Source organism: Agelaius phoeniceus, chromosome 10 (assembly GCF_051311805.1).
Source record: "Agelaius phoeniceus isolate bAgePho1 chromosome 10, bAgePho1.hap1, whole genome shotgun sequence".
NCBI classification, from domain to species: domain Eukaryota; kingdom Metazoa; phylum Chordata; class Aves; order Passeriformes; family Icteridae; genus Agelaius; species Agelaius phoeniceus.
Genome location: NC_135274.1, coordinates 3616193 through 3641787, shown reverse-complemented (window position 1 = coordinate 3641787; position 25595 = coordinate 3616193). Strand labels below are relative to the sequence as shown.

At 43.0% G+C, this 25595-nt stretch overlaps 1 protein-coding gene across 2 annotated transcripts in view; it reads left to right on the top strand.

Annotated features, from left to right (window-relative positions):
- LOC129124603 (glypican-5-like) overlaps window positions 1-25595 on the top strand; it is a 378241-nt gene that overhangs the window by 20516 nt on the left and 332130 nt on the right. For both annotated transcript variants that reach the window (XM_077183633.1, XM_054639664.2), the window contains exon 2: window positions 4994-5155. In XM_077183633.1, the coding sequence (XP_077039748.1) occupies window positions 4994-5155 (162 nt within the window). The remainder of the gene's footprint in view (window positions 1-4993; window positions 5156-25595) is intronic.

Sequence of the window (25595 nt, the reverse complement as noted above, 5' to 3'; positions counted from 1 at the left end):
TCCCCAAGCTGAGGCAGCAGCTATACCAGACAGATGAGTCTCAAGAAGGATGAAGTGTTGGCTCCTGTTCAGCTGGGCCAGACACAATGCAACGTACTCCTGGCACCTTTCTCTGTGTTACTGAGGCAGAATCAGTCTTGGAGCCTTTGAAGATATTTGTACAACATTAAAATTTTGGGCTTTGCACTAAAGCTTTGTTTGGAAATACTGTTGAAATGTTTGTCAAAATACAAAGGCAAAAGCTGTCAGAAGAAAGATTGCACTGAGCTCACCCTCTGATCGTGCTTGCTCAGGACTCTTCTCTGCAGTGGAAATGAGAGGCTCAGCTTGTTTGAAAAAAATAAATCAGCCTGTCTTTGGAAAAGTTGGTGCAGCTAGATCAGTTAGTGTGTGTTAAATTTGGCTTTCTGGTTCCAGAGGATGGCTTTTACTGTGTGTGCAGCATTTTAAGGACAGAGCTGTTAAACTACATGGTCAGCTAACAAAATGAATATATATTTAGCTTCTGGAAGAAGTTAATTTTGTTTGCTAAACAGGCCTCTCTGCTTTTGGGAAATAATACTGATTCAGCTAGTTGTCATGGCCAGAGTCTTAGATTTTATTTGTACCAAAGCTCAAAATGAAGTCCCAAACGTTTTGATTCAAACGAAAAAACACAAAATACTGCACAGCTGATTTTGATGGAGCTGGCCAGATGGATGTCAGGTAGGATACATAGTTTTCTGTGCATTTAGCACCTAAAGTAATTTATAATTGTGACAGGGCAGTGTCTGAAGGTGATGCCTTTGGCATGTATTAATTGCTCTGGGGTTGCACACTAGTTTTCATCAGGGATCATTGATGCATTCCAAAACACACATGCTTTACACTCAGGTACTTTTTTTCCTACTCTTCTGAATGTGACAGTTTTTCAAAGTGGAGCAAGATACTTTATCCTGTTTTTTTATAATAACAGTAAGGTTTTAAAGTCTGTAGTTTTTCTCACTTTAAAAAATAAGCCAGGCCATATTTTTAACCAGTACTCAAGGGAAAAAGACTTGAATGGAAAAATAATATACATAATCAGCATAGTAATCCTTACATCTGACCTGAAGCAGAAAATTAATTTGTTTTAGGAAAGCTATAATAAACCCTTTGGAACTGAAGCCCAGGCATGTAGAGTTGAAAGTGTTCTGCTCTGTCAGTAAGTTAATGCATAAGAAAATGAAATAGAGAGGTGCCTTGGATGCAGGTGCTTTGCATCTGTGGCACAAAGTTAGTCTAGCAGGGGCTCCCATCATGGAACACATGGGAATGGAGAGCTGGGTTTGTTCAGTTGTAGGAGGATTAAGGTTAAGGGAGGCCATACTGCTCTCTGCTGCCCTTTGGGAGAAAACAGAGAAAGTGGAGGCAGCTTCTTGGAGGTCCAGGGTTGTATGCTGAAAAAACCAGGTGTGAGTTGGAACATGGGAAATTATCTTCAGATAGACATTTTTAATTTACTTATTTTACCATGAGTGTAGTCAAATACTGAAATGGGTTCTGAGTGGTCGTGGTATTGTTCATCTTTGTAGTTGTTTGAAACTTGACTGGATGAAGCTCTTGTGTAGTTAGATGTGCTTTAAGGGGAAGGCTGAGGTAGAGGCTCCTCCCAAATTGCTTGCTAGGAAATGAGGGGCAGCTTGGGGAAAGCTGAGAACACAAGTCCTGGAGGGAAATTAGCAGGGTGAAATCCTGAAATGATGCTGCTGGTAACTTTCAGGAATGGTGCTTTCTCTCTGGTGTATTGAAGGCTTTGTTCCTTAAAGAAGGGAGGAGTTTGCCCTCAGGGCTGGTGGGCAGCTCACTCTGGGGTGCTCTGTCTCTGGGGGCTCAGCCCCCCCTCTGTCCCTGCTCCTCCCCTCTTCCCACTGGAGAGGGTATTCTTCATCAAGATGAAAGAGATGAGATAAACTAAAATTAGTATCTGAGTTATTAGAGACATTAAGACATTACTAATGAGTTCTAATTTAATCTCAGCAGCCAGGCACGTATAGCAGTGAAACCTTTTATTAGGTTTCTATAATTGTGTTAAAAGTGATACCCTGAGGCTAATGCTGGAGCAGATGAAATTGCCAGGCTGTGTGCATGGCAGCTCTGACCTGACAGTGCTGTGAGGAGAGTGGGGTTTGCTCTTTGCTGGGCCTTCAATGCTCTGTGTTTTACATCAGGCTCCTGAACTGTCAGGGGCTTAGTGCTGTTTCTATTTAGGAGTGCCTTCTGTGTCATTCTGGCTCTGGACCAACAAATCCCAGTGCTCAGGCTCCTGGAGCATTCATGGGGGAAATATCTGGGTGGGGAAGGCCAGGAGTGCAGTTCCAGCTGAGATATCAGTATCCTTAAAGCTTTCTGGAGGAGAAGCAGGTTCCTGTGTGCCTCAGTTCAGAGGGCAGTGCCAGGGGCAGCTCTGGTAGCCACGGGTTCCTCCTAGCCAGGCTCAGCACAGAGCTCCTGCCATTTCAAACCTTTCCTGGTACAGCTCTGAGTTTTGCAAAGCCCTGTCAAACAAAACTGCTGTGGAAAACGACTGCTCACTTTTTAAAATTTTATTAAACCTCAACAGAAACGACAAACAACTGAAAAAGGAAAAATTACAGCACTGGGAGCCCCCTGTGACTACTGGCCATATGGCTTATCTACAAAATGGATGCTCTGCCTTTTATATCTTTAGTCCCTCTTAAAGTTTTGTCAGTCAGCTCTTTCTGTGCCATCCATTGGTGGAGATTCTTGACTGGAGCTCAGGTGTTGTGATGCTGCCCCTCCTGGTACCAAGCCAGCCTCCTCTGAATGTCTTGATACTAAGGTTATTACAAGGGGGGAAAGAGGACTATGGAATGACATCTTACAATAAAATCCTTATACATCTACATAATACTTATCTCTTAATTGTGAGAGCCAGCTATTACATTGCTTATCTATAAGCAGAAATGCTCTGGTGTCAGCATCCCAGCCCTGCAGATGCTGAGCAACATTTCCAGTCCCTGTGCCCGGACACTCTGTGTCTGACTGCGTTGTTCTGCAGCCTGCATTTCAGTTTCACTGGTGCTCTGCTGGTGCCAGCTCTGAGCTGTGGTCCTTCCCTGTGCCCCAGTTCTGTCACAGGACACACGTGTTCAGGGGGTGAGGTGGATCAGGGACCCCATCCAGGTTAAAGTTAGCCCATCCAAGGAGCTCATTCCAGCCTGGGAGCAGCGTGCCCAGCCGGTGGCGAGCGCAGCCCTCCTGCTGCTGCTCCTGGCAGGGCCTTCAGTGGGGCCTGGGCCTTCACACTGTCCTTGTTTGCCATTTTTGAGATTAGATTGAGGTGTGAAACAAACCCACCTCCAAAATGGTACCTGACTCAGCTCAGTCTGTGACAACTTTCAACTTTGTTTGCAAACTTGTATAAAAATGTAGTGAATTGAAATATTCTACTTTGGTTTTGACCTTCTTGACATAAATTAGCTGCACTTTCAAATCAGAGTGGCTATAAACTGGAAGCAGTATTTTAGAGTCAAATGAGATGTTTTTATTTATTTTTTTGAAGCTCCTCCCTGCAGGTTGGACTCAGTGAGCTGCTGACTGGAGCAGAGCCTGGTCCTTTGGGGGTGCCTCCTGATTTCTGGGTGCATCCTCGTGTTTTTGATCCCTGTCAGTTATGCATTGCTGTGCATCAGCCTGCAGGGCCAGATGTGAGGGGCAGTGCAGGTGATGGTTCATGAATATTTCCATCCCGAGGCCTGCTCTGGGTTCTCTGCAGTGGCCTGGGGGAGAAACCCTCAGGAGGAATCGTGGCTCTCTGGAGAACTGGAGTGGTTTTCATGCACGTGTGCCCTCCAGCCCTGTTGGTGCTGTGTTTGCAGTGGTGGAAAACAGGGACCCCCTTGGGCACAGGGAGGGGCAGTGTGGGGACACACAGCTCCAGTAGAATGGCCCACACAGGCAGTGCTGGGGTGGCAGTGGGGAGCTTGGCCACCTGTGTGCCACTGGTGCTCCTGGCAAAGGTGTCTCCATCCCAGAGCCTGAGGGAGGTGGACACTGTGCCCCTTTTCCCTCAGAGTCTCTGTTTCTGCCTTGAAGTGGAGGGAAGGAAGGGAAGGAAGCCCCTGACATGCTGTCACACTTAAAACTGTGTGACATTTTGGGCTCTGATATTTATGTGTGCCCCTGCTTTGGGGTTTGCTTGCTTAACAGTCTCCCTTTTTATCCTCCCCTTCTAAAAATGTGTATCTGTGGAGCTTCAGAAAATACTCACCTGCAGTGTGTACCAGATCCTTTCTGGCACCTGCAAGCCCTGTGGTGTAGAACAAACAAACCCTGAGTGTGTCCACCGCAACTCTGTGATGTAGGTTCCCTTACCAAGGATACTAAACTTACTAAAACACGTACAAAGATGGAATGATTTTTAAAAAAATAAAAGCATTCTACAAGAATAAGGTTTTTAATCAGCCTTCAACTTCCTCTGTAGTTGCAAAGTGAGAGTGATTGCAGTGCCTTTAATTTTTTTTATTTTGATGAGCTGCCTAGGAGCTCAGAGATCTTTAAAGAAGGTTCCCCTAGTGTAAGAGGTGTGTGGGTGATTCCTTGAGGCACACTAGGGCTGAGTATTGGATCCTGATTTGAGGCAAGGTTATCACTCACATGTTCAAGTTTTGATACCTTTAGTGCAAGGTGTATGGTGGAAATATTCCCCCTTTGATGGTGCATCTTCATGACCATGATTGTGTTGTGCCCCTGACTGTGTTCAGGTGACTTTTGTGCCCAGTGTTCTTAAGAGTGTAAAAGAACTTATCAGCTGAGAATTTCACGTTACTCAAATGAAATCATCACAACTTTGTGTCCTTCTGACAACATCTGAGTTTCACATTGTCACTCCTTGTGGGCTTTGTCTTGTTTCAAAATTGAAAATGTGGTGGTTCTGACATTAAGATGCATTTCTTTTATGGTGCGAATTTGGGGGTTTTCTAATTTTTATGTTTTTCTTGTTTGCTTTAAGAGTCAGATTTACAGATCTGCCAGCACAGGGCACCAACGTGTTGCACCAAGAAGATGGAAGAAAGTTACCAGGCAGCTGTTCGGAGGGAGAGGGCTCAGAGCATCCAGGCCCTGAACTTTGAGCTGAAGTACATGATTGTTGGTCACATCACAGCTTTTCAAGGTAGGAAATTTGGAATAGTTTGTAACAGCATTCTCTGCAATTCAAAGGAAAGTTCTTATCTTTATTTTTCATTCCTCTTGCATTGCATGCTCTTGTCACTGCCTTATGGTTTGCTTGCCAGTTCTTTGACGGTTGTGCTTTGGGATAAAGGTGATGGCACTTAATCTTGACTGGTATGTTAAGCATCTTCCTAAATCTAATTAGGAACAGATTGAAGGGGTTTCTGGGGTTAGTGTGGATTTTTTAAAGGCATTTTTAAGTGTCTTTTCAGTGCTTGCTGGTCATGCTTTTTGATATTCTCTTATGTTGCTAAACCATTACAGGTGTAGAACATTAAATGAAGATGCATTTGTTTGTGGATGCTGAAAAATGAGTGCTCTGACATGTCAAATGAGAATACAGCTCTTACTTCATGACAAAATGCAAGATTCCTTGCTCTAACAGACACCTCCTCCATGCAGGTGGTTATTGTACTCTTACAGGGAGGAAAATGCTTGGGGAGAACTCTGCACTGTAGTGTTGGGTACTGCAGGCTTTTCTCTAGAAGGGCATTTAAACATAGGCTGTGAACTTTAAACTTATGGTAGCTGAGTGATTAAATCAGTCAGTGAGTGGTGAATGCAGCTTCCTGACCTCTGTGGGCCCAATTATGTGCTTAATTTTAACTCTGCTTTGCCGTGTTCAGTGCTGAGCACCCTCATGGAATGGGCTCTGAAACGAAGCCAGTAGTTATTAAAATACCAAGTGCTGAGGCCTGGGTGATTAAGATCTATTGTTAGAAGGCAGGTTTTATCAGTGGTATCTTTTTTTGTCTGGTTTCTCCCATTTGAGTAAAAATACTATAAATAAAAGATGTGACTGACAGTTAATAAGAGACAGCATATTATCAAAAATTGACAATAAGTGATGGTGGAAGTCTGAAATAGACATGAAAGGGGCAAGAGAAAATTTTTCTTCTTTTGTTTTTTTTTATATAATTCCTTTTTTTATCCACAAGTGAGAAAAGTGAGAAATGGCATTTTTGGGTTTATTTTACAATTAATTTTTGAAAATGTTTGATATCCCCTTTCATTAAAGAATTGGCTTGGAGGGCACTTCAGAGGAGCACTGTAGTGAAAGAGTGCCTGTTGGCATTGTTAAATGCTGCTTATTCATTCAAGCAATCTTTCAGTATTATGATTGAATAAAGGTAAGGTCAGAATAGATTGACCTAGCAGCCCCTTTGGGTCAAGCCAGAGCCTTTATTGTCCATTGCAGATGAAGCCTTTTGATGGAATGAAAGCAGTAGTTAGACATTTCACACAGTTTAAATTTACAAGCATTTTCTGGAAGTGGGTAAATAGCTTGTTTGTTGTGACTTGCTGTGGCTGGCCTTCTGTCTGCATTAGGTGGGAACACTTGAAAAATGTAACTTTGCTGGCTTGCACTGGGAGCTGCTTTTGTTCTTTGGTTTTGTCCCAGGTGTCAGGGAAAAGCCTCTCTCTTTATCTTGTGCTGGATCAACATTCTGTTGCTAAGAGTGGTGCTGTGCGAGACATTTACTGAGAGAGAAGATCTTTGCATTGAATTAACTCTGTCCTTTTGGGCTGTTTTCACTTGTTGCTATTTTGAATGATAAAGTGAGTGTGCCAACAGCACATTTTACAGCCTGAGAAAAGGAAACCCTGATTTTTAGAAGCTTTCAGATGCTTTTTAGATTTCATGGTTTTTTGCAGCAGGGAGAACTGACTCAGACTTACTGAAAAATAGCACTTTATTAATTTGTATGGAGTGGTGTTTACTTGTACAATTTTCATGCACAATTTACTTTTATATATACACATTTTTAGTACTGTTAGTATAGTCAAAGCAAAGCAGTAGTTAGCCTTGCTGCCTGCTTCTGAGGAAAGGAAATCTAAGCTGGTTTTTATGCACTTTAAGCAGACAATACTGTTCATATTACACCAATGCTGATGAAATAATTTTCAAGATTACTGTGATGTAAGAGATGGATTTTCAGTAGTCCATCACTGAGAACATAGTGGTGGCAGTTAAATTTCATTGGGAAAAAGAGAAAACTTTTTTGGAAGGGGAGACACCCAAAGAGAACGTTGGTTTCTGTTTTTTTTTTAAGTTATCATCTCCTTATATTCTTTCAAAGAAGTCACAAGACAGTTCTGGGGACATTTAGGTGCCACAAGTATTAATAATAAGGAGCTTTCTCAGGTGAGTAGGAGTTTTAATGTGAATTTGGTTAAACATTCCTTCTACCCTGCCTTGGCACTGCAGTTGTTTGTGGGTATTTTGGACTTGAAGAGATACTGTTTGGGGTTTTCTTCTTGAAAGTGAAAATGTTATTGAAGTAGCTTTGCCCACAACTGAAATAAGACAATTTTCACAGGTGGATTCAGTTGTGCAGGATAATTAGTCTGTAAGACCTGATGAAATCTATCACAGCTGTGGGCAGGCTTGTTGTATTTGGGCTAGTGCCCAATCCATTTATATGGACAACTTCAGCACTAAGATTGTCCCACTACTTTTCCCCTTTAAAGTTTCCAAAGTTAGCAGTGTTTTTGCTCAGACACTTTACCGAATCAAGCCTCTGCATGGATGTGTTTTGCTGGAATGCCTGTCTCAAGGGCTCATAGCACTGGTCTGAGTAGGAAGAGCCCCTCTGGCACCAACTGCAGTGAAAAATGCCCTCCCCATGAGAAGCAGGACAGGGGAATGGAAGGGCCTGCTTGGGAGGCACAGCATCACAATCAGCTCCTGCAAAACCATACAGGGACACAACATCTGGGGCCCTGGCAGGTTGAATGCAAGCAAGGCCTGTGGGAGAGTTTCATAGAAAGCTGATGCATTTCTTTCTCTTCATGTTCTGGTCCATGGTGTAGCCTCGAGGTCCTAGCCATGGTTTTAGTCCCTCTACAGATGTGTGACTGCTCCAAATGGAATCATAGGCAAGGAGGAGGAAGGGCATGAGATGAGTGAGTGATCCAGGCTGTAACAGGAGCAGTGTAACAGAGGGGAATGTGCCTGTTGTGATGATCCTCCCTGTCAGCCTCTGGCTCTGCACAGCTGGCTTTGTTGTGGGTGCATTTTGGAGCAGGTCACTTTGTCCCACCCAAAGATGTGCCTGCCTGTCTTTGCTCCTGTGGCTGCAGCCTGAAATGCCCAGCAGAACTATTTAAATGAATGATGAAACAGGACACTTTCATTTTGTATCTCACTTTCCCCTGTGATAACCAGAAGATTCTCCTCTGAACTTACTGCTTCCTTTGTTGCAGTGGTTATTTTAGGCTTGCCTGTAAACAAATGTATTGTTTTAGATGGATATCTTTGTGGTGATGGTACCAGTCATCCACCCCTGCCCCAATCTCCTCATGCAGTCCCTGCACCCCTTGGGGACACTTCCAAGTGTGGCAAGTGCTTAATTGTTAATGGATTAGGAGCAGTGTGGGTGTGCAGGCTGACAGTGCTGTCAGAAGAGGTGTGGATAGTCTGACAGGAAAGCTTTGTTGTGGTCAGACAGCAGAGAGAACCTGGCCTCCCTTTTCTGTGTCCTTTATGGAGTGCTAACAGGTGCCACATGAGGACCCACAGACAGCTTGGCTCTGCTCCTGTCATCGTATGCTGAGGCTAATTTGAGGTAATGAGAATCCAGACACTGATAATTTATTTGTTCTGCTGATGGTCTCTGCACAGAGGCAGAACAAGATACTTTTAAACCTACATCACTTTTCAGTCACCAAATCAGCAGCTGTCAGAGATCTGGTGAAAAACTTTGAGCTCAACAGTTTAAAAGAATTACTGTTCTCTGCACTTGTTTTTACAGTAGGCAATAGGGATTGTTCACTTAATCTCTGAAGAGAAAGCTTCCATGAACAAAGTCTGTTGGTCATAAAGCACTAATTTGTCTTGCTTTTCTGAAATAACATTCATCTGACCTTGAGGGTTGGGTGCTGGGACCATTTCCAGTGTTCTCCCAGCTACAGGAGGGAGGATGAGCTTTGGAGCTCTGTTCTTCTCACTTCTAACCCACAGGGTCTGGCAAAGCTGTGCTCACCTTCTGCTTTCTACAGCATGGGAAGTTGCTGGTTGGGTAAGCACCTTGCTGCAGTTTCTAATAGCTGCAGGTGCCCTGACCTTGCAGTGCTTGCACATTGGTTTGCCCTGTTGCCATCTGATCCAAGCAGGAAACTTGGGAAGGACATGAGTGACAGAAAGGGAAGCTTGTTGTAGCAGTCCAGGACTTCTGGTTGTCAGTAAAATGCCTGAAAGTTAATGCCTTGTTTATCCATAAAGTCCTAAAGCACAAAGATTTTCCTCTGAAAGCCTCCATGGGGAATGGGGATGACTGGATGGTTTCAGGGATCTTGGGATGGATAACACCAGTGGGCCCATTAATCAACTGATCCAAGCTCTCCCAGAAGGGAATCATACACTACAGTGCACTCAGGCTTGTGTGGAGTCAAAAAAACATTTTCTGTTCTCATTTGGCTCTCTTGCAGTGTTCCTGATACTTATTTTTACTGAATTTAGGAATATCAGCTTGAAATAGGGGTGTCTGGTTAGTGGTGTTGAAGTGCAATGACATTTACAAAACAAAGACTTGGCTGTAGAAGTGCACTCTGGTTTGAAGTAAATTACTGCATGAAGTGTAGCCACAATGCTGAGATGGATGCAGTCCAAAATCGATGAGCTGTTTAAAAAAAAGCCAACCATCACCAGCAGAAACCTGCCAAAGCTCACCACCAGTGCTTCTGGTTCCTGTTATTTACTGCTGGATTACAGAAATGCAGAAGTGTTGTTTTCTAAGTAGGTTTTTGTAGTCCTGTACTGCTTGGTTATTTACTCAGCCAAGTTGTTCCCCACCCCTTCCCACTTGTGTTGTGCTCTGCTGACCTTTGGGCTGGAAGTTCCAGTCTCACAGCAGGGAGTTCTGCAGTCTTTCATTAACAAGGCACAAAATACCCAGTGACAAAATACCACCCAAACCCCGGAAGAAGAAGGTGAAGAAGAAGGTGAAGAAGAAGGACCAGTCTCTGCCCTAAAACCTCCATCTTGCACCATATATATTACTATATTCTAAAACCTCAAACTCTAATTTTTCCACCATGTGATATCACACACTTCTATTCAAACTCCACACCCACTATCCCAGTTCTGTCATTCCATTTTGGAACCTTCTCCAAGGCCTCAGGTCAAATGCAGTGTTCTCCTGTGCTCAGTGCCTGGCAGCACAGAAAGTCTAAAATTCTCATCATCCAGGTCTCCAACAGGCCAGGATGCAGAGTTTGGTTTTGCTCTAGGCAAGAACGATTTCCACTAGAGGGAGAGGTTCTGCTGGAGCATTCCTGTCCCCCTCCTGCTCCAGGGCCCCAGTGGATCTGTGTCCTCAGCAGCAGTGAGAGCTGTGCATGCCTCCAAGGCTGCAGTGTCCCTTCCCAGCTGTGCAGCCCTGCTGGCTGCCTTTGGGGCTGTAGGTACAGAAGCCTGAGTTCATCCCCATGACCAAACCAGGCTCAGCTCAGCTGCTGCTGGTCCTTGTTGAAATGCAGACACAGCACTGCACTGGGTACTCTTCACAGACTTCAGGCACTGGTGGAGTACCTCAGTGTGGGTGTATTGGTGCTGCAGGCAGGTAAAGGGAGGAACAGGGAAGGGAAGATGTGTTTCCTGAGGTGGAACATCATATACCCTAGGATATCTCTAAAAAAGGATTTTCTAGGGACCTTGGAGAGGAAGGAATTTTGTCTGACTGTAGTCTCGTGAGGTGTTTGCTGCAGGAGTGAGAGATGCTCCTTTTGTCCTTGATCTTGGCATGGTTGGGCTGCTTTACCCTAAATGAGGGCATGGGCAGTAAAGGAACAGGGAAATCTATCAGAAATATGGACATGCTTCCCTCCTTCCCTGGAAATTGATAATTCCAGAGCTTGCCGAGTGTAGGCCAAGATGTACCAATTACCCAGTGGTGTGATTATCCATTGTTGGGCTCACTGTCCCTTAATTCCCTTCTTGCCAGGTTATCTTTTGGTTGCCACAGCAGAATTGGCAGTGTTGACTGTGTGCTGATGCTGTTTAATTGTGCTTCAGCTCTCCTGCTCTAAACACACTGCCTACTTGTTCCATGGTGTCCATTGATCCTGAAATTTTACCATTACAAATATTGCCTGTAAGATTTTATCTTCTATGTGCCATGTATGGTTTTAGAGGCCAGGGCTTTGCTAAGATTTCAGTCTTTGCATGTGGGTTGGTGGAAGGGGTTGTTAAATTCTTTCCTGTAATTGTCCTTCTCTCAGCAAAATAAAAGGTTTGCAATGTGCTGTTCCCTAATGCTCTCACCTTTTATCTTCTGAATGTGCAAAATTAAAAGAAAATCTTGGTGGGGGCCAGGGACTGTGAGTAAATATTAACATTACATTGTGAATGGAGATTATTGAACTCTCTGTGCAGCTTATGTGTTCTGTCTCTAAACTTTCTGAATGGTGTGAGGTGGTATTTTCTTTTTGGCTGAAGGACTACCTGTGGTGCTTTGGAGTGATACCTTTTCAGAAGCTGTGTGTACATTTTTGTCAAGATTCTAGATTCAGATTGATGCTTTCATGCTGTACATTACTGAAAGAATTAATATGTTTCTTACTTGGTGTCAACAATACAATATTGTTCCATTTTTCATAGAAATTGAAATCATTGAGATCTACTATCTATGAATAGTTTAAGAAATTTACTTTATTTCTATGTACAGGTTGAAAATTTAATAGGGAAAAGTCCCAAATAAAACCTTTAAATAAAATCTACCTTTAAATTTTTCCTGTAGTACCTATTAAACATAAAATGAGCTTGTGGAGAAGTTAATTCCAGCCTCTCATGTCCTGTAAGACTGTGTGCCTCTAGATTCTTCCCATACTGTTTGATTTCCCATAGGGTACATTACAAAAAGCAAGTATCTGATGGTTTTGTATGGCTTTCACTGGTTTTTCAAGGTTATTTAAATGGTACTGAAAAGGTAATTTCCCTAATCAAACTACTGATCCCATTCTGTGTTTCCCTGATAATGCTCCCCTCCTGCATCTAAAGTACAGCTTTCATTCAGTTTTTTCCACTGTAACCCATGCTGCTGGTCACCTGCTGGGATCCAAATGTCAGGTACAGTAGTAATTACAGGCCAGTAATTCCAGCCTTTTCTCCCAGTATAAAAAATCAAATGGGAACAGTTTTGGCTTTTCCTGTGCTCCCTTTCATGTTAGAGATGTGTGAGCTGTAAAGATTCTCTGTGCCTTCACTGCCAGGATTTACCCACCTGTGATGCTGGTGTTTAATCAGCATCTCTGACTCCTATGGAATGTAAATACCTGTTGGTCTTGTTGGTAATTTCTGTGTGTTTCTGATTGCATTAATGTATCCCTTGGCTGCTGCTTGTCATTTGGGCATCTTGTTAGGAAGAAAATCACAAGTCTTTAAAAGAGCACAGGAAAAATCAGAAGAATAATGGAGGAAATAAGAAAATTCTGGTGACTATGCTTTCAAATCAAGTGGAAAAATAAATGAAAACCTAGGAAGGATGCTTAATTCTAGCTGTAGAAAGGAAATCACTGTCCTGCAAACCAAATTCAGTTATGATCACATCCACATAAGTCTTTATAGGGTAACTACAGCTGGTGACAGCATTGTTAAGAGTGGATTTCTCCTTAAACATGGGAGAACCCTCCATTAAGTGTTACCTTTTAGACTGAAATCACCTTTTATGCAGTGGCAATGAGCAGTCACCCTTGGCAGTGCCCAGCACTGTGAGCAGCTCCTGTTACAGCAGTTCCTGAGTGCAGCTTTGCTTTGGGAAATGCTGCAGTTCTTCCAGCATGTGCAGAGCTGTGCTTGTGGATAACTGGAGAATATTGCCAGAAGCTGACCCTGGAAATCATTATACACTTGTCAGTATTGAAGTTTTTGGCTGGTTCCTGGGATTGCAGTGCTTTGATTGCCACCTTTTATGCAGTGGCAATGAGCAGTCACCCTTGGCAGTGCCCAGCTCTGGGAGCAGCTCCTGTTACAGCAGGTCCTGAGTGCAGCTTTGCTTTGGGAAATGCTGCAGCTCCTCCTGAGGAGTGCACCTGCAGAGCTGTGCTTGTGGATAACAAGAATATTGCCAGAAGCTGACACTGGAAATCATTATACACTTATCAGTATTGAAGGTTTTGGCTGGTTCCTGGGATTGCAGTGCTTTGACTGCTAAGCAGAAGTGCTGTATTGTTTAGATATCTTTGTAACATTCAATTTATTAAATACAGATTTTATGGAACTCTTTGGCCTGAGGCTTTGAAAGGACAGGATGATTCCATGTGAAGTGGTGAGAGAAATAAACATTAAATACATTTAAAAGGAAACAGCAAATCATCCAGATAAGATATCATCCATTTAGCCTTGACAATCATCGTGTAAACTTTCTTCCTGAGCTTGTCTGCCTGTGGCTGCCATTTGATGCCTGGAATGTCAGCAATTTGGGGCAGGGACAGTCTCTTCATCATCTATTTATAACTGCTTTTCAGGCAATGTGGCTAGGGCATCGTGGTGCTACAACAAGAAATCTACTGAACATGCACACACACACATATATATATAATGTGTTCATGTATTTGGTTATCTTCCATCCCTGTCCATATTTCACCTGTTGATGTTTGTATTTGTTTTTTTCTTCCTCTTTGTTCTCTCCAGTGCCTTGTCAGGCTGTTGATTGTATTTTCAGAGTACAAAAACATGGTGGAACTGTAGCCCAACAAACTAATGAGATGTTAGTTGAGATAGAAACCACAAAGATGGCTGGAGACAAAGTGTTCATTCATTAAAAAAAAAAAAAAAAAGATCAAAAGCCTGCAAAAGCAAAGTGAGCAAATGAATCTGAGGACTTGGCTACCTGGTATATCTCCTTTATTGTCCTTTCTTCTGGAGTTGCACACCTAATTCCCAACCTTGTTGTGAAATTTCTGTTGTCTCCTTCCTGGGCTCTAGAAGGTGGGTGGTTTTGTCCCTTTGTTTCCCTTTTGTTCTCACCTGGTGTTTCCAGCAGGAAATTCCCATCATGACTGCCCCAGTCTGGTTTCATCCATCCCTCAGCCCAGGGCTCTGCTGCTGGCTGTGGGAAAGCTTCAGGAAATCTGAAATCCAACTGTTCCCCCTGCAGCTGGGGCTCAGGTTCTTGCTTGCCAAAGTCAGGCTGACATTTTGAAAAAGAAGTGGGCGTAGACCTGAGAAAGAATGTCTTCTGACAAATTTCTGAATAAGGGTGTAAGTGTGTGAAGATCCTGCACAAAGGATTTTTTTTTTTTCAAAGTGGTTTTTGGAATGAAAAGACCACTGACTGCCAGTTTGGGGGTATTTCAATGATAATTCAGCTTTTTATTGCACATCCTTCTCTCCCAAAGATGAGCAGTTGTTAAAAATTCCTTTTGTTGTTTTATTAGCCCTTTACTTGTGAATTTGAAAACAGGAGAGGCACTTTCTTAGGCCATTTCTGGATCCAAAATTGTAGACGTTTTTTGAGCAAGAGCATTGGTACTGCAATATTGTAAATGCTGGGCAGCTCAATAAAAATATGAGTAAAAACCTTATAGATAACTGGGTGTAAAAGGACAGAAATTCTTCATTTTCACTGTTGCATTTTCAGACTTAAAAAGAAAATTACTGGGACTGCAAAGTTAAGAGAGCAGAATCACAAAGCAAGTGTGTTCAGGGGAGCACAGGAGATAGAAATAGATTCCAGTCTCAGCTCTGTGCCCCAGTGATGGTGGCATTTCAGGTTGCAGTGTGCCAGCTGTAGACTCAGTGGATGAATACTGTACTCAGGAAATTAAATTTATTTTTTAGGTTTACATATACACTGCCATTGGGGTTTTTTTTGGCCTTGGTTTAGAAGGCAAAGGTAGAATGACTTAGATTATTTTGGGATTTTTAGCCAAATTAGTGAATCTGTTATGCAGATGTAATCTGTTTCTGCTTTTAGAGTAATTTGAATGTGTGCCTTTTAGTAATGCTGTGTAACATAATGCATTACTGATCTAAACTGTTAGGTGTGTCTGGTTGTGAAAAAAGAGAATAAAGTTTTCTTTTCACACAGTTAATGACAGAAAGGGACTCATTGCTGTTGTGGGGTATTTTATTGGTGGGCTGGGCTGGGAAGATCCCAGTTCCTGTAACACAAGAGACAGCAGCACTGACACATGCAGGGTGTGCAAAACCAACAGGGTCGTGTAGTTCAGTGTAAGGCAGAGTGTTCTGAGTTATGTTGGGGTTTTTAGATCAGATTTCAGAATTCATGTTGGATCTTAGCTCACAGTTTCCTTGATACTCTGCAGTGTCATGGCTTCCCTGGTCACCCACCGGCTGAGAGCTTTGGGATTGGCAGGCTTGGAGGAGACTTTAGTTTAAAAAGAGATGTACTTGATTTTAAATGACTTCAGACAAAAAATGTTCAAAAGTTTTTAGAATTGTAGCAGACTTTGGAGGTAAGGAAGCAAACCCTGCTGGTGTGTTTCTTTTGTGATCGTGTCCTTTTTTCGTGATTTTATTTTTTTGATTGCCCTGTGGCGAGGGTGTCAGAGGTGCTTTGGACCAGCCCTGTGTACACCAGTGTGGGGAGAGGGGCATTTCTAAGGAAATGCCAGCATATCCAACTAGCTGCTGTGCTATAACCATGTAGAGGTGTCTGCTCAAATCCATGGTATGTCAACACAATTCTCACTAAAACTGACTTTTCCATATGATTTTTAATGGACATGGCTTTCCATCTGTCCTCAGAAATATCAGTTAGATGACATGTGCAGCATATCAGATATGAAGTTAATTGAAGCAATGAAGTGGATTCCTGGTCCTGTGCCTTTTTCAGGGACATCTGTTTGGATTGCATTTCTCCACTTCAGACCTTGCAGATGGACTGTGAATATTCTGGAAGCTGCTATTGGGTTGTTTGTTGTTTGATATTTTCCTGAGACTTGGGGTTTCCTTAATGAAGTACTGAATCTCTTAATTGTCATCAGCCTGACAAATAGCCCAAGACATTTTCTCTACATTCAGATTTGGGGATTAGGAAAATTTATGTTATAAATAAAATGTGCTGCATTATTTTCTATGCATTTCAGTGGGGAAAGGATTGATGCTCCTGCCTAGCAGCTTCCCATTGAAATTGAAACTTAAAATTTTAAGTTTTATTTCTTTACATTATCAACTTTTTTCTTTTAATTACTATTAATAAAACTTTCTTTATAACCTTTTAAAATTTTAAACCTACTTTACCTTTCTCCTAATACTATCTCACAACAAAACATAAATACATTAATAGTTAACCAACACTAAAGCCCAGCACCCTCATCAACGCATCCATTAAAAAATCTCAAAATTAAAAAAAATTTAAAATTAACAAACACCACTCCACCCTCCCCCTGTTCTTCAGGCATGGTGTGGAGGAGCTCTGGGCTTTGGAGTGAATCTGAGTGAAAGCAATGGAAGAATAGGACTTGCAAGTAAGGAATTCATGGGTTCTGTCTTCCCTGCATACTCCCAGATCCTTCCCTCAGTCCTACAGGCCTGTTCATAACAATTAAAGGGTTTTTTTTCTCAGATGTGAAAGGATTCAACAGTTTTGTCCTGCTGAACACAACTTCATCTGCTCGGAATCTTTTCAGTGGAAAGAGAAAGGCTTGAGATTGGCTCTCTTCATTTTCCTGTATTGAGACTTGTGTCTTTGTACCATGCTAAAATTAGATGGTTTACATTTGGAAGGTAAGGATTGATGCAAACCTTCATGGATTCTTTACAGAAAGAAGAGCTTTAATAGTTCTCACCCTTTTTGCCACCACTGTTTTGGAGCTGTGTAACTTTTTTCTGATTTGTTCTGTCAAATGCTTGTGAGAGCTTCCTTCAGCCTCTTTTAGATTGCTGTGGGAAAAGAGGTGTGTCTGTAGGGGATATAACAATTTCTTTACCCTTTCTGTTATTGCTTTTGTTGGGTTTCATAGCATTTATTGTGAACAGAAGGCTGTGGACAGGAGTAGATGCTTTTCATAACAATCCATTGCGTGTCTCTGCTTTTAGGATTTTAGAGATGCACATGTGGAAACATGGAACTTGTAGATCTCTTTTTGTCCCTTTTAGCTGTGTTCTGAGAAGGCTTCTTGGTAGTATCTGCATTTTCCATGCATGCCCAGGGATTGCTGGAATATTTGAAGCCCTGTGCCCCAGGGGCACCTTGTGCAGAGCTCCCTGCTCTGCCACCTCTCCTCATTCCTTCTCCCCCTGACCAGGCCCAGCCCAGCTGCAGGCTCCTGTTCCACCCCAGAACAGTGCTCATACAGCTGGGTAGGCAGGAATTTTGGGGGGATAAATAGCATTCTGAGAAATAACAGCTGACCAGCAGACAGAAAGCAGTTATCTAAGCTAGAATGCCTTTTCTACATGCATTTAATCACTTCCTCATGTGTGATATCCTCCTTTTCTCTCTCAGCAGCTTTGGGCCAGGTGGTTGTGTGAAAGTCCTAACAGGAAATATGGCCCAGTCTCTCTGGAATACCTTCCTTCTGTTCCTACCTGTGCAGATTGCTCTAAGGAAAACTTCTGACATGTGGCAACGAGCTGATTTTTATATTTTCCTGTGGACTAGAAGTCAAAAATCAGGGCTATTTCTGCATCTCACTCAGCAGGAAATGATCCAGATGCCAGTCATATAGGTGTGCAATTAACATTAAATATGAGAAATTTTTATATTTTAAAAGCACAGGGATGTGTGGGTCTCTGAAATGCTCTTACAGACTGCTAAATCTGAGGCACTTTTTTTCCAGAGTGAATGGGGTGAAAAGAGGCTGTTGGGGTTTGGCAGGACTCACCTCCTGTAGCACATTGCATCCTTCACTAAACTTGGCAGAAAAGGAGCACGTGGTAGTTGTAAACATGAGGTGTAAAATGCTGGAACACTGCAGACAAAATAATGGCACACAGAATGGGGAGTAGGTCTAAAGGTACAAATATAAATATCTAAATTTAAGGAAGAGTTTTAATTTTTTTAATGCTTTAAACTTAACACTCCAGAGATACTAACTTCTTCAAGTATAGTCAGCTGGGAAAAAATGGTCAGAAAATGTGAAAGCCACCAAATTTATTGCAAAAATTTAATGTTTTGGGGGCACTAGCAATCAAATGTGAAATTAAAGAAACAGCAGACCAGCTGCAGGAGGGAGAATCCTTTTAACCCAGACTGCTGTTCTGTTGATTGTTTGGGATTAGTTATGAACATGTCAGTCTTCATGTATGTAACTAATTTCAGTACCCTTGGGAACAATGGAAGAGTGCATCTGTGCACTGGGAGTAAAGGGAATTTCAGTGATTCAGAAGCTCCTGCTGAAGCCACTGCCATCCTGGAGTCGCTGTCAGGATTTATGTGGCAGTGGCTGATATTTATAACTCTCATGAAGGTGAGAGCTGTCAGGCATGCAGGTTCTGTCCCTGAGCATGAAGCTACTGAGCAGTGCTGGCAGATAGGAGGAGGATATAGCACCAGTGAGTGATGAAGCAGCTCTTACCAAGATGAATATTGTTTTTTACCTGCAAACACAGGAATGAGAAAGTCTTCTCTGATTTAAATGTATGTAACCTTTACAAAACAGAATGTAGCATTCACCTTGGCTGTGGTCCAGAAGGAGTTAAAAACCCTGATAATCTTTGCACTGATTTAATTGAGCTTGGGCTCTGGCTCCAAGGACAGAATGAAACTAAAGCTTTTCAATTATGATGCCAAAGAAAAGGGAAGGGTTCTGTTTCCCCAGTGAAGATGACTTTATTGGGATGTGCCACAGAATATATTGTTAAGTGGCAAATGAGTGAACTGTAATGGGTATGAGCCAGCTTGAACTCATTACTGAAAAACCTCCTCCTGGCAACCCCCAAAAATGGATTCCTGAGAGAAGGATCATTCATTGGGTCCTGCTGGGGGACAGGAGAAAGTCAGGAAGTGCCAAAAGAACATATGAGATACAGAAAATGTAAAGTACTGATATATACACATGCAAAGAGAGGCAGGCACTTCTCTTCTTTATTTGGATTTAATAATACAATTTATGGAGATTTAGTCCTGCAGAGAAAGTAAATGTATAAAAAACCAAAACCCACTGTAGTTAATTTCTGTTGAAAACAAAATTACTCTTATGACCTCCTAATGTTTTAGCTTGCATGCTAAATGTAGCAGCAAAAATACTCTTTCACCATCACCCCCTTCCAGATTTTGAGACTGTTTATCACATCTGCCTCACTCTTGCTGCTTCTGTATGTGGTGGCAAAATCTGGAAAAGATGGAGAAGAAGACCAGTGCTTTGATATTCAAATGTGCAGAGTAACTTCTGCAAAGGGCATGAGAGAAGGTTAAGGTTCAAACAAAACAGAGATATTTTATTTCACTATCTATGCCAATACAGTGGGGAAGGAAAATAGAATTTTCAGTCTGAGACCTTCAGAGTTCTGTGGCTGAAGAATTTCTGTGTCCAGAGTATCAAATCATGTCATAACAGATGCCATCCTTCCCAATTAACCTTTCATTTTCCAATGTCCTCAGCCAGCCTTCCTTCCAGCAAAGCTGCTGCTGTTCCACACCACAGTTCTGTTTTGGGATATCTGTTGCTGTGGTGCACACACCTGACATCCCTCTCACCCTGCTGAGCAGTTTGCTTCTGCAGCAGGTGAGTCTGGAGCTGGGGGCACTGGTTAAAGTGGAAGAAAAGTCTCCTATTTCAGTCTGTCCTGCTGGCAGGGAGCTGCTGTGTATCTGTGGGTTGGTTATTCTCTCTCCTGCATGCCTTAACCACGTGCACGTGGCACTTGATAGCAGGAGCTGTCATTTCTGAGTGCACAATCAACTTCAGAGTGGAGGGAGCTTTTTAATGAGTCAGGTATGCTTTAACTGGAGAACAGGAAGTGTCATTTCAGTGGTCTGAATCAGAATTTGTTGTAATTTTTTGCCTTGTAATCTAGACATTTTCTAATGGGCTATGAGATTTGTCATCTCTTTTTTTTAAGTATTCACCAAACTTCCTCCCTCCCTTTCTTTTTCCTAAGTGTGTTCATTAGGTCTGAGCAGCAAGACTAGCCTCAACAATGGTTTTACTTTTGCAGAAAGGAATACCCAACAATTCAAGGACAAATAAGACATGTAGAAAAAGCTGTATAAAAAGAAATACATACCTGCACATCTACCCACTGTAGGCTTAGAAATAACGTGCTGATGAATAACAAAGATAAAATAAGGCTGGGGATGGCACAGCTTCAAGAAAAATGCAAAGAACTAATGAAGGTTTCAAAGATCTTTAAGTTATCTCTTTGTATCACAAGACTGATTCTCCTCATGGCTCCTTGCAGGTGGAGTAAGTTGAGTGAAGGCTTTTGAGTTGCACCAGGTGTAGCTGGTGTAAATCACAGCAGCATGAGACCCACGGTGATTTATCTTGTGATGGCAGAGACAAATCTTATCTGAAGATCCCTGGTTCTGTAGAGGATGAAACGTTCATTTTCCTGTCATCACTCAAGGCAATAGATAGTTTTATCTAATTTTATAATCTGTCTGAACAGAGCAGTTTTGAGGCTATAAACATTATTTAAAGATGTGCTTTCTTGTATTTCTGAAACCATCATCAAGGTCTTTTCCTCAAGCAGACATCTTTTCTATAGGTCTGCTTTTGATCTTATTTTATGACTGATGGGCTTTATAGCAAGTTTTAGTGAGTTTTTATTTCAAGATCAATAAAACTGAAATACTAAAAGCAAAGTGCAGGCTTCCAGCCCACCCACTCTTCCCCTCACACACTGTGACACACCTTTTGGGACTGCTGTCATATCAAGTGCCACCAGGCCATGTGCTGGGTTTGGTGGTGCAGCACAAGGCCCTGTTTAAGCAGGAATCAGGATGGAGATGTTCTGGCACTGCCTGTTGCTTAAAACTTTGTGTGGTGAGCTTACACCCTGACAGGATGGAAGCACAGCCAAATGTGAATATACCAATGTGCATTGCTTGAAATAACAAAGCCAGCCACGTTATCCAGTACCTCAGAGTTCTGAGCACTTGGGGTGCACTCGCAGTGGGTAAGGCTGCTGGGTGAGGAGAGGGTGAGGGAGGCAGTTCCCTGTGTTAGTGTGGTATCCAAGCCCTTTCCCTCTGGGAAGTGCTGAGGAGCAGCTCCACACATCTGCACCAGGAGCTGCTGACAGAAGGCATTGTCTTTCCATGTCCATGCCTGAGAGAAGGGAATGGATGTGCTGATGTGCAGGTGCTGATGTGCAGCAGCATCACTGCCTGCTTTTCCTGACCAGAGATCACCGTGCTGTAAACCAAGATGAGTTCCTGAAGCCAACCCCCTTCTCCTGGCAGAGATGTCTGCACCAGGGAAACATGCCCTCTGGGAAGGGGGAGGCTTTGGAGTCCTGGGTTCAGGTTTACCCCTGAAGCCCCTGGATGGATGGTGAGGCTCCTTCCCAGTCACAGTGGGTGTTGCTGAGGTCCCAGAGCCACGGCTGCTCTTCACAAGGCCCGGCTCACCCAGGGCAGGAGGAGCAGTGCAGGGCTGGGCTCTGGCAGTGAATTCCCCCCGCAGTGAGGAGCAGCTCAGCCATCCTCCTGCAATGCTGAGTGTTACAGTGTAAGTGTAACCAAAAGTCTGTTCTGTCACCATCTCCCTAAGTTGTTAAAACCAGGTGGGCAGTGTTCTTTATCCCTTCCATGACTCGTCCCCCTGATCTGGGGGGGGATATCTTCTGTTCACAGGCCATCAAGTCTCATTGCATGACTGATAAAATGACATTATCCTGTTGTGAGACACTCCACCAGGGAAAGGAACCAGGCATTCCTACCTGGTTATAATCTGAGGTTTGGAACACCACAGCCAGCCCTCACTTACTGCATTGCCAGGGAACAAGAGCTAGATCACCACCACTGGACCTTCAGAGGAACACCAGACCTTTCTACAGGATCAACAGGACCACATCTACCCCTCCAACAGGGCTGCAGCCACCATTTAATGGGACTGCTACCACCACCCTGACCAACAGGGTGCCAGCTTATATCCAGGTTATATCTGTCAGTTTAGGCCAGTGTTTTCTGCCTTTAATTTTCCTATTAAACTGTAGTTTTGGCTTGGAGACTCTCACTGGTTTCCTTTCAACTAGTACCAGGAGCGAGTAGAGCTGAGCTCAGCCCCTCACACCCCGGCCAAAATCTCACAATATTTCTGCCCTTCCCAAGAGAAAACCCTCCAGGTAAGAGAGTAGCCAGCTGCACCCTTCATCCTCCTCCTTCCCCAGCCACATCTTATGTTCTCTTAAGTGCCAGTCATTATTGTCCCAGCAACAAATGGGAGAAAATTCCATAAGAGAAAGAAAACAAAAAATCTTAACCCCTAACACATTCCTTCCTCAGAGGCAGCTGCATGATTGCAAACAACTCCTGCCTGTTGTCTCCTAATTGTACAGGCCCCTTTTCTCTAGTGAGTATCTGTGGCTTTGTTTTATGCAGCAGAGCAGCCATTTCAAGGCCAGCTTTGCTCTAACACAGTGAGCTGTCATGTTTTGTTTTCATGCTTCATGCAGTGCTGTCCAGGCACATGGCAGGAGTGGGGAGTGGGCTTGGTTAGCCACCTCCTCCCTGTGGTGTTTCTCCTCACAGCCACATTTAGCTTTCAGTCTCCTGAGAGCATTTCCATGCAGTTATCCCATTTTTTGTGACCCTTCTGGAGTGTCATCACAGCTGGGGTTGTCCTGGGCTGGGCTCAGCCTCAGCTGGGGCAGAACGCGGCACTGTCTCAGTTTGAACAGACAGGTGTCTGCTGAGGAGGGCAGGAGCCTCCCCTGAAATGGAAACGTAAACCCCTTCCCTTCAAATTATTATAATTTTCAAATTAAGGGGCTCTCAGGCAAAGATATGAGAATAGGAATAACAGTTCTGTACTAGGGAAGAAAATAAAAAATAAACAATGCAGTAATGCAAATCAACCCTGCCAGAGTCAGAATAGGGGTGGTGGCACAGCCCCATCCCATGGGGGCTCAGCCCTCCTGCAGTGCCAGCTGTGGCTCTGCTGGAGCAGGGATCCTGCACAAGGGGGGAGTTTTCCTCTGCAGCTCCAGGGCTGCTGCAGATGGGCCTGGGCTCCCTCTGGCCATGCAGGGCAGCAGAAGCTGCTCCTCTGGCAATGCACTGGGCAAAGGCTGCTGGGCTGTGCCAGGCTCACATTGGATCCAGGTAGGAATGCTTGGCTCCTGCCCTGGGCAATGCAGCATCTCCCCATGGGATGCTGGAATTGGATCAGCCCTGCAGGGACACTCAGTGGCCATGGACAGCAGAGATCTCCTGCAGGGAGGAGTGGCTGGGGGAGAGAGAAAGAAAAAACTGCCCATGGACAGCAGAGAACTGCCCCAGCTCTGACAGATGGGGACAGAACACACAGCCCCAGATAAATCTTTCGAGCTAAGACAGGCACTCAGTGTCTGCAGCACATCACCTGAAGATGCTTGGGGTCTTCCAGCCTAGGAGGGCTGTGCTGCACAGTCCAGTTTGTCTGAAAAAGAATCTGAACACTCAATGTATTGTTGTTCTGTCAAAGAAGTTTCTGGATGCCTCAGGACACTTCCTCATTCTCATCTTCCTTCCACAGCCATTTGCTGTGGCTCACTGGCTGCACAAGGCAGGGTCAGCCCTGGATTCATGTGCTTTAAAGACAGACAGACACATGGTTAGGTTCTTTATTGGCCTGGGACCAAAGAACTCGGCATTCTGGAGATCAAACATTTTGATTTCATACAAGTTTTATTGGTCTGCCAGGATATGAGTTTTAACAGCCTGAGGGCTCGTGAGTGAACTAACTCAAGTCTATTTACACGCTAGCCTTTGAATTTCTCAGGTTCGCGTGCATGACAATTTGTTTAAATAAAAAATTGGATATAAAAATGGAATTAAGCCTTTATGATAACCTTTAGAGTAATTTGGACACATTCTCATCTTGGCCTGCTATTTAAAACTGATGCAGTTGTTGACCTGTGATTTGGGAAATGAAATTTTATCTGAAACGGCTTTAATATTTGTGTTGAGCTGTAAGTGAGAAAAGGCTTTTTCTTGTTAGTATTTGGATGCTATTTGTGGTTGGTTGTTTTTGTCTCCAGTGAAGCTTATAAGCATAGAGAACTGTGGATGTGTTCATTCTTTTATTTTCAAATTTGGACTCTGTTTAGATTCTGCTTTTGGTTTTATCCCAGGTTGTGCTCATTGCATGAGAGAGGCGGACCTTGGCATTTTAGTTATTAAAGAGTTTAACTCTTCAATTTAAAAAAAAAGTAATTAATCTTTTAAATATGTATATAGTATAAAAACAAAATTCCAAATATTTTTCATCCCACTTTATTTTGAGAACCTTTATATGTTGTAAGGTTAAAATGTATTATCTATATGTGATGTTTTAGAAGTTGGCAATTATAGAGACGTAACATACGTATCCTTTCCAGTGGAAAACCATGTGAAAACTTCAGCTGTACAGTCTTTTTGTTTTGTTTTGTTTTTTAAAAACTTGTAACTCAGAACAAGTCCCAGAATTTATTTCAGAATTATTTTGAGTTAGGACAGTGGGCAGTCAACATAAAATTGTAGATAAAGTTGAAATGTATGCGAGGGTCGGTCACACCAAACCATTCTCAAAAGAATAATAATAAAAGAAAAAGTGGAGAATCACTTAAATTCTGCTTAAAATCTGTTTTGAAAATGTAAGTAATAATTCTGAAACCAGCAAATCTGAACCCATATAATCTGCTGACCCAAAAGACTGTGCCTTGTTATTTCCTTTCATTTTCACCAGGAGGTTTCCACATGCAACATCTTTAATTTTAAGGTCTGAGCCACGACCTTGCGTGATCTGTTAAATAGCTGGAAAAGCACACTGAGATAAGGCACATGAACATTGTGTGGAGTGGACACTGTTGCTTATAAACTGAGGGACAGAATTCATCAAAACTCTGTGTGCGTATCTTTGGCTGGTGCCAGGGAGAATTTAAAAAAAAGAAATTGCCCTCCTCCTGTTTTTTAATGGAAAATGATTTTTTTTTCTATCAGCATTCTTGAAGTGTGGCATTCCTTTCTAAAAGAACCCATTCAGCACATCAGAGGGGCTCTGGGAGTTCCCTGCTGTCCCTGTGTGGGATTAGAGTGTTTCTATTTACAATTCATCAACTTGTTTCAAATCAGAGCCAGGCTGAATCTCAACTCTGTGAATGTTCTTCAGCATCTCTGACTAAACAGATTTGTTGTTCCCTGGAACAGAACCCGTGTGCTTTGCAGTTACACCTGCAGTCAAAAGACTCCTGTTGATAATGTTAGAATTCCAGAAAAATAGAGCTAAAAATCCCACCCAGATCAGCATTAGCAGCACTTGGCACTCATTACATTTTCAAATCAAAA